Source organism: Chelonia mydas, chromosome 8, assembly GCF_015237465.2.
Source record: "Chelonia mydas isolate rCheMyd1 chromosome 8, rCheMyd1.pri.v2, whole genome shotgun sequence".
Classification (NCBI taxonomy): domain Eukaryota; kingdom Metazoa; phylum Chordata; order Testudines; family Cheloniidae; genus Chelonia; species Chelonia mydas.
The window spans coordinates 97,968,248-97,982,368 of NC_057854.1; the positions used below are offsets into that span (position 1 = coordinate 97,968,248).

The 14,121-nt window shown below is 41.2% G+C and overlaps 1 protein-coding gene across 5 annotated transcripts in view; it reads left to right on the forward strand.

The window, feature by feature from the left end:
* The window catches only part of LOC102939366 (AGBL carboxypeptidase 4), a 1,380,179-nt gene that overhangs the window by 859,267 nt on the left and 506,791 nt on the right, over positions 1-14,121 (forward strand). For 3 of the 5 annotated variants that reach the window (XR_005226405.2, XM_043552774.1, XM_037906237.2), the window contains 2 exons: positions 4,604-4,737; positions 6,522-6,897. The exons of 1 other annotated variant lie outside the window; for it this stretch is intronic. Coding sequence is in view for 3 of the 4 variants with exons in the window: in XM_043552774.1 (XP_043408709.1) it covers positions 4,604-4,737; positions 6,522-6,897 (510 nt within the window). In the remaining variant the exon portion in view is untranslated. The remainder of the gene's footprint in view (positions 1-4,603; positions 4,738-6,521; positions 6,898-14,121) is intronic. One more of the 5 variants, XM_037906238.2, reaches the window with a different exon arrangement.

Genomic DNA, 14,121 nt, shown 5'->3' on the forward strand with positions numbered 1-14,121 from the left:
ACGCGGGGCCGGTCAGCTGCCTAGACCCTGGAGCTTGCGGGGCTGGCCGGGAGCCATGGACCCCCGCTGTGCAGGGCCGGCCAACTGCTCCATCCCCAGACCCCCACCGTGCAGCTGCCCTGGACCCTGCAGCTTGTGGGCCTGGGCAGCTGCCCCGGACCCCTCCCCGGGGCTGCCGTGGACTTCACAGCTCGCAGGGCCAGCCAGCAGCTCCGGGGCCCCGAACCTGTGGTGCCGGCTGGCAGCCCTGACCCTGCCGGTCAGCGTGGACCTTGGTGACCCTGGCATGCTGGTGGCCTTTAGCACACAGCTGAGCTGGGCCACAGATGTGTGCTAATTGGGCCGAATGCGATCCGCAAGTTGAGAATCGCTGGCTTAAGTAAATACAGAGATAAAGTTCCCCTCACCACAGAAATGATTCATCCAAGTTAGAAATGAAGCAGATCAGCATGGCAGTGCAGGGAAATTTGCACCCATGTTGCCATAGTGTATCTGATCTGCGGCTGAAGAGGTTTTAAATTTCTCTGTTAGTACAACATCATTCACAAAGATTGAAATTTACGAAAAATTTGGGGAAAGGGAGAAAACATGGACTTAGATTATCATTTTACTGTTGGTATCGTAAGATGCACAGCACTGCCAGGCTTGTACTTAGACCAATCTCGGATCTGCCATTTCTCATTCAGTTGGAGTGCAGAGCTATTTCTCTGCAGTTTTCCATCATTTACTACAGAGGCGAAAAGACTGCATTTGAACTGTATTTTAAAACATCCAGTTTATTCAAGTCTGACCAAGATTCAAGTCCCAGTTGCTAGGTTAGAATGCAAGGAATGTTTTAAGGAGACATTTGGGTTTCCAATTTGTGACTATGGAATACGGCTTTCAGTCTTAGTGCTTTCACATAACAATTCTGTTGTAACCAAGCAGATTATCTCTCTGCCATCTGGTCATGTATGCCTCAGTTGACTTCCACAGGCTTGTAGGCCACTGTGCTTTTGATCTCTACTTCCAGCCCCAGCTGTCCTTTGCTAGCCCTCCTATGTTCTCCAACTCAATTCCTTAGCCTTTCCTCAGTCCAGTTGTCTTTCCAGCCCTCCTGGGCTCTAAAGGTGACCATGTCCCTCCTCTACTGTATGTCTCCAGTCCTGGGACTGTAACACCATGGCTGGTCAGCCAGATGTCAATTCAAAACTATTTCCCAGAGCCACTTTGTACACTCTTGCCTGGTCTCCTTTATGCCCCCTTCTGCGCCAAGGCTTCCCCACCTTCCTTGTCAGAGAACCACTTTCCAGGTCTCACCTCTTCGTGGAGCAACTGCTACAGCCTTTCTAGCTTTTTGAGTGTCTCTCTATTGAGTCACAGGCTTCCCTTAGTCACATGACCAGCCAAGTAGTTCTCACTTGATCCCTCTGGGAACTACTTGTCCAGAATACCTGTTTTTACAGGGCCAAAACCCACAGGACTGTGCAGGCTTGTGGCTCATCCTGAACCAATTCACTCTGCTACATCTGCCCATTTAGTGATGGTTCTCCTCCTAAGGTCCTTATGTGGCCACATTGGTGAAGGGTTTATTCTGTGTGTGGGAGCAGGAGTTAATAGAAATAACTAATTGAAAATATAACTGTAAACACCTAAGGGTTCGGTGCAATTCTTAACATGCAGCACAGAGTTTAAATGGTTGGAGACCAATTTTAGGCATGTGGGCCACATTGTTGTTACAAATCAAATCTTCAAGCCATAACTGTCCCAGGGCTGCTAATATCTTATGCTAGTCTTGGGCCATTGAGTTTATTCTTGTCCAGGCATTTTGGTTTATATTCTACATTTCCTTGGGGCACAAAATGGTGCAAATTCTCTTCTATGCCAGACTCCTCTCCTGCACCTGTCCCTGTTAACCTAGCACATCACCGCAGTCCCCCCCTCCCCACACACATCTGAGCTATTCAGCGTAGCACTGCCATGTGCCAAATACAGATACCTGAGTGACAAAGGCTGGAGTTGAACTGAGTTCTTAGGAAGCCAAGTGGAAAGAGGCCTCCAAGGGAATCTTAACAAATAGCAGGAGTAGTGAAACTAGAGTCTTAAAGGGAGCTGTTCCAAATGAATGTCTGCACACCATGAGAACCAGTACTCCTGCATTATCCCAGAATTTAGCATGAGACTTTCTTTCAGTAGCCACAATTAATATGTAAGAAAAGAGTGTGAAAAACACCAAGTTTGTTTAATAAACAAAAAGCTTGTTAAGATCTAAAACACTGGGTAAATTGTATTAAGCATAAATAGACCTAGAAGAACAAACCATCCATAAGAGGGTATTACATGTTCTGTTGCTGCCAAGTCAGTGGAACATAAGAGAGCTGGTGAGCTGAATAAATTAAAATGTCCTAACTGTTGCTTTAACTTATACGTTCATTTTTTCCTCCCATAATTTCTAAAAGTTTGGTGTAGGAGAATGAGAGTTTTCTTCAATCTACCTGTCCAGTCTCCAGTAAATTTCACAAGATAAGCACCAGAATCAAAAAGGGGGAAAACCAAATTGCAGAATTTGAATGGAGCCATATTGACAGTGAAAAACAGTAACTAATAAGGATTTTATCTCATTGCTCCTAGTTCGCATGTGGTTCAGAATGGTAGTGTCTTGAAAATTACATCTGATGGCTTTAGTAACCTATGCAAAGTGAATGGGTTGTATCAGTCTTGTTCCTAGGCCAAGAATCCGATTGGTCCATGGATACTGCTTTCTATTTTCCAACTCTAGAAAAGGGATCTTTTCCAGGTTAGTTTGAAACCTATTTGCAAGGCACTGTAGAAGAACTTGCTCTGCAGCTTGCCTGTGCAATACCTGAACTATGCAAATATAGCACTTCTTTGCACAAGAGCTTTACATCTAGTGCCTTTCACCACCACTGGGTTATTTTTAATCATTAAGTTTTAATTTTTGATAATTGCTTGCAAGAAGATAATCAGTAGTCCTACCTGTCTCCTTATCACCTCTAAATCTTTTTTTTCCCCCTTCAGTCTTATAGAAGCCTATCTAATTTTCCTGTCCTGCTCTCTGACAACATGGATGGACCACTTCACTCTTACTTCTGTATGGTTTCCAGACATGATTTTTCCAAACCTAGCAGTTAGACTGCCATTTTGTTAAAATGGCATAAGCATTCAAAATGCACTGGGGAATGGAGATAGATGTAAATAAGGACTGCATTCTTCTTGCGTCTGTCTTAGTATCTATTGCTACCATCTGAATTTCATTTCAGGTTGTCGTTTGTTTGAAGTTACATCTTCTTTACTTTACACAGCCTTGGGCTGTAACATCACCATTTGCCTACAAGAAATCCATTTCTATCTGCAGCAAAATAAATTGCCTTCCTCTGTGTAATCTGGTTCTAATGAATGCCTTGCTCCTCATTAAACTGTGATTTACCTTTGTTTCCCTTTTCTGTGCTGTCAGAACTAACCATTGGAGGTCCTGTGGAGAGATGCTAATTTTGAAAAAGTGGAAGTCTGTGACTAAGCACACACAACCGGTATCCACACTGGCACTTTTCAAAGATATTCATAGAACACTTCATGGATTACAGTTTGAAGGTGGATAAGAGGACTCAAATTGTTGTCTTATTCATAATCTTCCAGTGTACAAATATAACACATGACTTTACAATCTCAAGTTATCCCCTTTCCATAACTGACCTTATGTTCAGGACAAACAGATTTTGTCTGTTTTGCAAGAATTTTAAAGATTCCCCTGGCACTTTTTGAAAGACTAGGGTTTGGCTCTAGATGTCCCAAAGAATAACCAAGTAGAGTACGTATTTTAGGAGCTTCTGTAGAATACTTCAAATTTGAAAAATATTCTAACAGTAGAATCGCTGTTATGTAGGCTACTCTGTGAGTCTCAGGACTATATACATTTTTATTGTCTGGGTTTTTTCTCTGGCAGCAAAGGATTAGTACTATAAACTAGAAATAGGGGTGGTGTCAGTGGTCGCTGTACAGGTTCTGCACACAGCTCTCTGCAAGTGCCTGTCAAATCTGACCTGCTGTTTTTCCAGCCCTGGTCTTCTCCTGAGTATTGGAGAATCTGCCACTTGTGCCGGATGACGTGCTAGATTTGTGCTGTTGACAAATGCCGAATTAGGCCTACAATTAAACTACAAAACTCACACTTACTTTAGACTTAAACAGAATGTGAACTCTCAGTATCAGTTTATGAATGATATATGATCTTGTTGATAATATAATTTAAAGAAATGCAAGTAGTTCTTAGGGAGTTGAATTCTTTACAGCATCAAATGGTTTCTACCTCGTATCTTAGTACTAATGGCTATACATTAATGCATTTGATCACTATCCCATAAATTTAACTTGCCTTTTTTTTTAATATGTACAATCACATATGGTCAAGTTGTCCCTGGTATAGCACCATTGTGATTAATGGGTGTCAGAGGAGTTACACTGGATTAATTTGATCCATTGAATATTGAGGGGAGTAAAGCATGGGAATTTTTTTTTAACTGGTCTTGCCTAAATCATGCAATATTTGGAAGTAAGAAGACTTTGATTAATGTAACAACATTTTTATTTTTAATATACATTTTAGAAGACAAAACTGACCTTGAAAACAGTGTGATGCAGAAGAAAATTAAAATCCCCAAACTCTCTCTCAATCACGTAGAAGAAGCTGGGGAGGTTACAGATTATGGGGAAGAAGATGTGGAGCTTAGACACAGTAAGGTATTGAAGTTTTTTTGTTTTGTTTTTTTGGGTGTTTGTGTGTGTGAAAGTGCTTGGGGCATATGCACACATGTCATAGCTAAAGAATTCCAGGCTGGCTTTCCATCCCCTTAAAACGTTGTATTGATGTAATTGGGTCAAGTTGGTGGGCAGGGGCTGTGGGTGAGAATTCTGAATTGGTTTACAGACCAGCTTTTCAGAAATCCAGTTCATGTGCAGTTGAGAATTATTTTTATTTGTACAGTCTGCATAACTTAATTGCTGTTAGAGATTTTTGGAACAATGTTGTTTAACTTTGGCCCTGGTTAACCCAGTTATATGATTAAGCAGCTGTTCTTGGTTGGCACTTTTTAACCTGTTGTACTCAGCTTGTCTTGAATAGAACAGGGTGCTACGAAAGTCCCAACTAAAGATTTGGGTGGGAAGAAAAACTAAACAAAATTGAATCCCTCTGATATAGAGGTCAGTGGTCCCTTCAGGTCGAGATGTCAAAAACTGTGTAATTTTTTTGTTTTTGTTTTCAAGTAACTTCTCCTTTAAACGTCTGCCAACCTGGCGGGGTGGGGGTGGGGGTGGGGAATATTGCTTTGTGGCTTCATGTGTTGTCTAGCAGCAGGAATTACACTAGTAAATTTATTTATGGAGGGATGGCATTTTTTAGAGCATGTATGGCGCAGGAATAACATTGAATAATCTCATTTTCTGCCACGTTACTCCTGGACGTGATATGGGAATTGATAGCATCAGTTTCTTGTGTTTAACCCATGAGCTAGGTTTGCTTTCCTGTCAGTTACTTGGAAATTCAAATACTCTTTCTATATTTGGCCAGTTGAAAAAACTGGTGACTTTTTGCCTATACTGATACATGGTAATACCATCACCCAGACCCTTTACAAAGGAGTATGCATTTATTAATAGGGTTTGGACTACTGTGTGAAAGAGCAAAGGTAAATTGCTGCTAGAAGTTCACTGAAAATGAAACATCTGCAATGCAATACTACTATATAAAGAATCTCTTGATCTGGGGGATGGGACTAGATTGTATATTCTCTAATTTATTATTCTAATTCCCTTTCCAGTGCTTGCAAATAGTATAACTCATCTATTTTCATGGGGAGGGGTGTGTGTGTGTGTGTGCACGCGCGCATGGGGGTGGGAATAGTTAGTGGAAGTTTGTCTGCGTGGTGATTGAAAGCACAAGTCTTCAGTTCATGAAATGGCTTCAGATGGTGTGCTTCTATCGAGCAGTTTTCTCTCTTTAACTCAGTTAAACTGCTCTTATTTATACTAGTGAAAAAAATATTGACAGTACTTCAGTCATTTTTTTAAAGTACCCTGCAATTATGGATAACATACAAAATACATAATTGATGCCTTTTTTCCCTTTAAGACAATCAGAAAAGGAAATATAAACACGGTATGTATGCTAAACATGAAGGGCTGGACTTTCAAAAGGGAGAAGCCCAGGTCCTTTTTTTTTTTTTTTTTTTTTTTTTTTTTAATTTAAACTGAAAGTTCTGCCTAAAGTACCCACCACTTGCGCACACAATTTGGGCAAATGCAACCAAGGAAGTCCTCCAGCAGTTCCTCAAGTTTGCATGTTAATACACATATAATTCAGTTATGGTAAGAGTGTTCACAAGCATACTGATTTTTTTTTGTAAGGTGGACCTTGTTTCACTTTTTTGGAAAACAGCCTTAATTGTCCTGAAGGCTGGAGTTTTAGTTCATGTTATGTATTGTATTCCTGCTCTGCTAATTTTCTGTATTATTGTAACACACAGAGACAAGATGGGAGGAAACAAAGTGAAGGTACACACAAAAGCATCGAAGCAGTTGTTGCTCGCCTAGAAAAGCAAAATGGGATGAGTCTCAGTAGTAGTTCAAGCCCTGAGGAAACCTTTATGGAGACTTCGGAAGGCATTAACAACATGGACGATGCTGTAATTCCTCGTGTTCTCTATGAAGAATTGCTGAGGAGTTACCAACAGCAGCAAGAAGAAATGAGACATATTCAGCAAGAACTTGAGAGAACACGGAGGCAGCTTGTGCAGCAGGCAAAAAAGCTAAAGGAGTATGGGGCGTTAGTGTCAGAAATGAAAGAGCTCAGAGACTTGAACAGGAGACTTCAGGATGTGCTGCTTCTGAGATTAGGCAGTGGTAAGTGCTCAGTATATATGGGACTAGTTTTAACAGGCTTTACAATATCTTAAAAATAGAAACTGAAACTTCTTCCAGGTGTAGGGATGGGGGGCAAACAGGACTTTGCCTGTTAAAGAGCTTTTTCCACTTCAGTTGTGCTGTGCGTATTGGATTTGTACACCACGCGCCTCTGGATCTTTCTTTAATGATAGCAGCGGTCTTTGTGCCGGTAAGTCTGACTCAGAGTTTCCATGTTACAGTACTTTGTTCAGTTCTTTAAAAAAAAAAAAAATTCACCCCAAACTGAAAGTTGTAGTAAAGTTTATCTTTGGAACATATCTGTCTTTCCTTTATTAAATTACATTTTTAAAAAATTCCATTCAGCGCATAGTCAGTGTAGGGCAGACCATAAGGTCTTACTGATTGCAGCTGTTTGTGGAAGGTGGGTTTTTTGTTTTTTTTTTATTTAAGGTTTCCTTGTTATGAATAAGTAACCAAGTTTTGGCTTTTTAAAACTTTTTGTAGGTCATTCGATTATAATATGTTCTTGAACCTTTTGGCATTTGATTTAAACAGCCAAGGTATTTGAGAAATTATGGGCTGTTCATGAACATAAGTGTGTTTTTGTTTTTTGTTTTTGTTTTTTTTAAATAAGCACAATGATCCATTATAAAAAATGTTGGTTATTAAATGCAGGTTTTATACAATTTTGGATTTAGATTCCAAATAGCTTGAATCAATGGCAGTTGTTTTGTTCAGTGATAACTATTTAACTATTATATTGGAATTAGTGCAGAGTAGTAGTCTGTGTCACTTGGGGGTGATAAAACTTGAATACTTCATTATGATTTTAAAAATAGTTTTCATGTTTGTTTTTATTTGTAAATAAAATTCAGAGCCCAATAGTCAAAAGGGTCCATAGTCAAGTCTTGGCCACTGAAATTTGCAGTTATGGGTTGCACGCCCACGCTTTGGCATGCTGTTTTCCATGTCTGTTTTGGGACATGCGGAAGTTGATTTTCACACACAATTCGAATAGAGGGCCACCTACTTGATTTGCATGAGTGTCTGAGGTTTCTGTGCCAATCTGAGGTTTGTCCACACAAGATGTTGGATGTGAAAAATTGCATGTTTATGGTTTTGCACGCATTGAATTGTGCTTGATTGAAGTTCACTTTGAAAACTTGACTCCAGAGATTTAAGATGGACTTAGTATGGTGACTACCCAGAGTAATTAATTAAAGGGCATGTAAAGATAAATAAGCTTTCCACACAGTATTAGAGACATAATGTGGGTGGTTGTAAATTCCAGTGAGTTCTCTGAAATTCTCCTTGGATGAAAAGATGTCCTACTATCAACTAAATGAACATATGTGAATTGTCAGTCCAGATGTTAGCAGGCAAGTCTACTAACCACTGTTTTATTGGGCATTCTTGCTGGTAGTCTCAGTTGTGTGGCCAAAACTGGAATGAACACAGGGTATGGATTATTCTTTCATTCCTAGGGATAGTTTCTTCAATAGGGATTTGATGCATCTTTGCATGGCCTGCTGGAAAAAACTTGAAAAGGGTGTTGCCCATGCTAAATATATTCTCTAGATATTGGACTTGAGTTTCTAATGCATCAATCTGGGACCATTTTAACAATCATGAATAATACCACCAGCATTGAAGAAGTCCATTCAGCAGATTTTTTTTCTTAAACTATTTCAGATTTGAGTGATGAATCTAGACAGTTATAGAAAAAGGCTCTCCGCAATGAACTAGTGAAACTAGTGGCACCTCTTTCCAATACCTGGCTTATCTATTCACTTTTGGGAGTGATTTTGCTGAAGACACATTTCATGCAGCTCCAGCCCTGTGGTCAGCTTCACAGAAATGGACAATGCCTCCCATTGATCTGGCCACTGCTTCGCTCCTGAAGAGGGTGCAGCTCCCACCTCTGACTCCTGGGGGAATTCTGTGACAAAAAATTAAAATTCTGCACACGGTATTTTAAAATTCTGCATATTGAATTTGTCAAAATAACACAATATAATCATGCCAGTTTCAATTAGTTTGGTAATTTATTTCAAAATATCTGTCAGCAAGTATGTCTAACAATACAGACAAAAAAAATTCTGATTTTTTTTTTTTTTACAAATAGATTCCTTACTTTGCATATTAATACAGATTTTTAAGTAATTCATTTAAACTACAATACTGAAATGTATTTCCAACACCCCTCAGAAGCGGTGCAGAGGCTTGGGGCTAATGGAGGAGCTGAGGGGGAGAGAAATAATTGCTGGGAAGGAGTTTGGGAGTGAACCTGGAGGCTTGTTACATGTGGGTGGAAGACGTATGGAACAGGTTTGGTTTTTTTTGGTGCGGGGGAGGGATTGTTAGGGAGTTGTGGAATCTCCCCCATGCAGACCCTTGCTGATCTCTAGCCTCTCCCATTGAGTCATGCACATCTGCCCCTGTCCCCAAGTGTCCCTGCACCCCCACTACCACTTAGTCCCTGCCCCAGTCTGACTCCCCTCCCCGCACTAGGCCTTCTGATCCTCAGTCTGTGTGACCCCGCAGCAGCCCCATGCCTCCTCCCTTGGCCCCATGGCAGGGTGCTGTGAGGAACGCAGCCTCTCCTCCCCCTAGCGGCTGTTCTGGCAAGGTAGCCAGCTGCCCTCTGTTTTGGTGCCACAGTGGCCCCTGGTGAGTGAAAGGCATAACTGTAGTGCCACCCCAGCAGGATGTATTTCCTGCAGAGGAAAAAAGAATGTGTGTGGGACATGAATTGTGCATGTGCACAGTGGCGTAAAATTCCCCCAGGAGTAACCTCTCTGCCTGGTCAAATCTGCTGCTCCCATTGCCCTCTTCCCCCCCCCCCCCCTTTTGGAGAAAGCTATAAGAAGCAGCAGTACTAGCAGTGTGCAGAGTGTGCAAGGATGCTGTTGTATTAGACCTTCGCAAAGGAAGTGGAAAGCTCTTTGCCTCTTCCACCTCCTTTGCACTCCTATGCAGAGCGAACAAGTTTGTTGTACACTGTAATTTTGGGGCACTATAAAAAATGAGGGTTTGCGCTTTTTAAATTTTGTACTTAATCCCTGTCCAGATGTGCACATTAATTTAGAAAGTTCCATTGTTGTTAATATAGGGGTGGAGAATCCCTTAAACATTAGAAAGTACTTGGATTCCTAGCCTTTGTGGCGTGTTTGACTGTATCGTTTGTGTATTAAATTCTGCCCTACATCCATACAGTCTCGTTGGTTTTGGTGGGGTTGTTAATGTGTAAAGGTAAAAGTTGGACCTAAATGTAGCCATCATACATTCTGTCAAGATTTGAAGCAGCTACTACAGATAATTCAATGTCCTTTTCCTGTAATGGTGGTTTTAAAATAGAAGAAGTGTCAGCCCTTGGGAAAATAGATGCAAAATTAGTTTATGGTTAGAAATGTGGAACTACTGCAGACTTCAGTTGTGATAAAAGGGATCTCAAACATCTGTGTGTAAAGAAATACTGTTCCTTTACATCAACACATGGTTAGAGATCATTGAGAGATTGTTTCTACTCCTGGAAATGGTTACCTTTGTGAATATGTGCTGTCCATGAAAATAGTTTAAAAGGGTAGTGTCCTGGACTTATCTTTAGTTGTTCTGGTGACTTCATGAACCTAGAGTTTCAAATTACATGTAATTTATGTGAAGTTATATTCTTAGCAGGCTACTGTTAATGCAAACTAATTGCATTTCTGTTTCACCTAGGGACTTACACTTCCTTTGTGTGAGATGACAGCTGTTTGGTACGGATGCACCACAGCTGGGGGAAACATGTATTATTGCTGATGTTTTAAACTTGAAGGCCAGATATAGACGAAAGTTCAGTTAATCTCTTTGTCTGTTACTGGAACTTGCTGCCCCCCTGACAGTGTGAATATCAGTGTTCATAGCCCTTTACATTTATGATACTGAGTTGCAATTTATTATACAAGGGCCTTGGCAATGACTTGCCATAGCTGACACAGCATCCTCAGATGCATCAGGAGGAGAATAAGATGGTCAGTATTTCACTGTTCTTTATGAAATATTAAGGGCTCGATTCTGATGTTAAGGCATAACCTTTCATTTGAGGTGGTGCAGCAGTACGCTGTCTCATGGAGGCACAATATCTCCTAGAGTTCCAGGGAGCAAAGGAGTGAGGGAGAAGGTAACCATTGAACCAAAACCCTTGAAGAGGTGCAATATGTATTTCCTCTGCTGCTTGGAGGTGAATGCTATCGTATTGTGCTAGGCCTCTGCACACATGCAAAGGCTATTTTTGACCACCTTCCCTCTCCTCTGACTGTAATACACCTAATGTAAGGGGCTGCATGATCCAGTACATGTTGGGTACACCTACACAGCAGTTGAACACCCATGGCTCGCCTGAGTCAGCTAATTCGGGCTCATGGGGCTATAAAAATGCTATGTTTAGGTTTGGGCTTGGGACTGAAGCCCAGGTTCTGGGACCTCACAAGGGAGGAGGATCCCAGAGCCCAAGCTCCAGCCCGAGCCTAAACAGCTATGCAGCAATTTTTAGCCCCACAGCCTGAGCTCCATGAGTGAGAGTCAGCTGACCTGGGCTAGCCACAGTCATGCCATGGATCTCTCATTCCAGTGTATACATACCCTAAATCATTGACTTTTATCCTCTGGAACCCCAGCTTCAAATATGGCTTGGATCACAAGTGATATGAATTTGAATAATATAAAAATGTTTCAGGCTAACAGCCTTCACATTGGGTAAGCGCTGCACAATTTAGTATGATTGTCCATATCAACTCAGAGGATGATCCTAGAAGCAGTAGTGTTCTATTGGGAAGATTGCACATCTCTTACCAGAACAATGCATGGCTCTAGCTAGGTCTACCGGCCTTACAATTATTACTGTTTTCACACTGTGCTCTTAATTCTCAGTATTGCAGTAGGACGGAAAGGGAGATATTCACCCAGATTCTTTGCTTATCTTCCAGCTTATCTAGTTACAGCTCCCTCATTCTTGGGGCCAGGTCTGACATCCTGAGTTGTGACATAGGTAAGAGCAGCCCAGGGCTGTTCCAATTTACACTGGATGGCTACAGTCAGTATGGAACCATTACCCCAAGTGAGCCTAGTAGGAACACATTGAATTTCAGCTGCATCCTCATCCCTGCCTGGGAACCAAACTGGGGGAGTGGAGCAGGAGCTGGATGTGCTGGTACAGCACCAGCAGAGAATTGCTCCACACCAGAAGAATTTTCATATGGCCATATTCAGCTGCTTTCTGCTCTCTCCCTCTCTCTCCCTTTCTCAGTGAAAGGGAGAGCCAAAGAGTCGTATAAGCAAATGGCACTAGGAACCGAACAAATGAGGAACGTTTACTGCAGCACCATGAGTAACGGTAAATCAGCAACAAATCAAGAACAAGTATCTGGGGTTAGCCATGTTAGTCTGTATCCAAATCAAGAACAGTGTCTAAAAATCCAAGATTTCCCAGATTCCTCAATATCATGTGCATTCCCTTTCCAGTAGACATGGGGAAAAGCAGAGGCTTCCTGCCACAAAAAGGAAGTGCTGAACAATGCACCTCCACACATCTCAAGTAGCATCACAGCCCGCAGTGTGTCTTTGAGAGAATGAGATGATCCACACACTGTGGAAGGGTTCCTGAGTAGCAGCCGTGTTAGTCTGTATCCGTAAAAAGAAAAGGAGTACTTGTGGCACCTTAGAGACTAACTGTGGAAAGACCTTGTGGAAAGCCTGGCATCTGTTGATTCTGCAGCTGAAGCTATTGTGGTTCCATATTGAGCAACCAGTAATTCTGAAACACCCCCCAAAGAAAAACAAAAAATTCGGAGTGAACTAGAAAGGTTTCTTTCCTTTCTTTTCACATTCTTAAGAATTGTCTTTGCTGTATTTTAAAATGATCATTATGTAGTAAATATTTGCATTTTTGAGCCCTGAAGCTGTGGCCAATTTCTTTCACCCACTCCCTCCCTTCCTTTATTTATTTAAAAAAAAAAAAAAAAAAACAGAAAGCAAATAAACTACAAAGAGAGAGAAACTTTAAAAAGTAAATTTAAAGTGTGGTGCATGGCAAATTAGGCACACAGCTCCCATTAGCAATAAAGCAATAGAGTGAGTTGCATGTCTAATTCACAACATGCTGTGCTGAAAATGCAGTCTTTAGTACTCAGTGAAAAGAACTGTGAAGCCTATCCAGTTAGTTGCAGCTTTATGGGTTTTTAGAGGTGGGGGAGGCAAGCTTTTAGAGTATAAAATAAGGCATTTTTAAGGCTTTCTGTCTGTGGCTTCCAAGCAATAAAGCATCAGTTAAATTTGATATTTTTGTGGCTCCTGAGACTTGCTGCTACAGTGGACTTTTACCAGTTACTCTTCTTTAGGGAAATCTGGAAGCCAAACCCCAGCTGTGTCAATATACTGGCTGTAAACAAACAGTAAAAAACTTCCAAGTAGAAAATAGCATAAATGTTTAAACCAAGAAACACTTTTCATTCTAGGAAGAAAATATTTCAACATAGGGTTTTTTCCCCCCTGAATTTTCCTTCAAAGCACAGAATTGTATATCTTGAGGATTACTTTCCTTGAGCTCATTGAACAGTTTGCCTCAAGAAAAGGCATGAATGTTCTCTTCCCAGCCTATAGTCAAGACAATCTCTAGGGCAGTGGTTTTCAACCCTTTTTCATTTGCAGACCCCTAAACAATTTCTAATAGAGATGCAGCCCCTTTGGAAATTCAACCTGTGGTCTGCAAACTCCTACGATAGAAGTCTTACACTGAAAACTGACTGAACAGAATTCAACTGTAAATGTTGCACATGCTCAGCATGGCAGTTGACACAGTGGGAGAAAGGGGACTAAACTGTGGGTTTCTATGATAATGACAACACTTCCAGATTTTGGCCTATAGGTGCGGGTATTCACATACTTTTGATCAGAAAAACAGAAAGTAAATAAGGAAATGTTGTTTAGTGTTTCTCATAACACAAGAACTAGGGGTCACCAAATTAAATGAATAGGCAGCAGGTTTAAAACAAACAAAAGGAAGATTTTTTTTCATGCAACACACAGTGTCAGTCTGTGGAACTCTTTGCCAGAGGATGTTGTGAAGGCCAAGACTATAACAGGATTCAGAAAAGAACCAGATAGCCATTGATGGACCTATCCTCCATTAACTTATTAACCAGAATGGGCAGGGATGGTATCCCTAGCCTCTGTTTGCCAGAA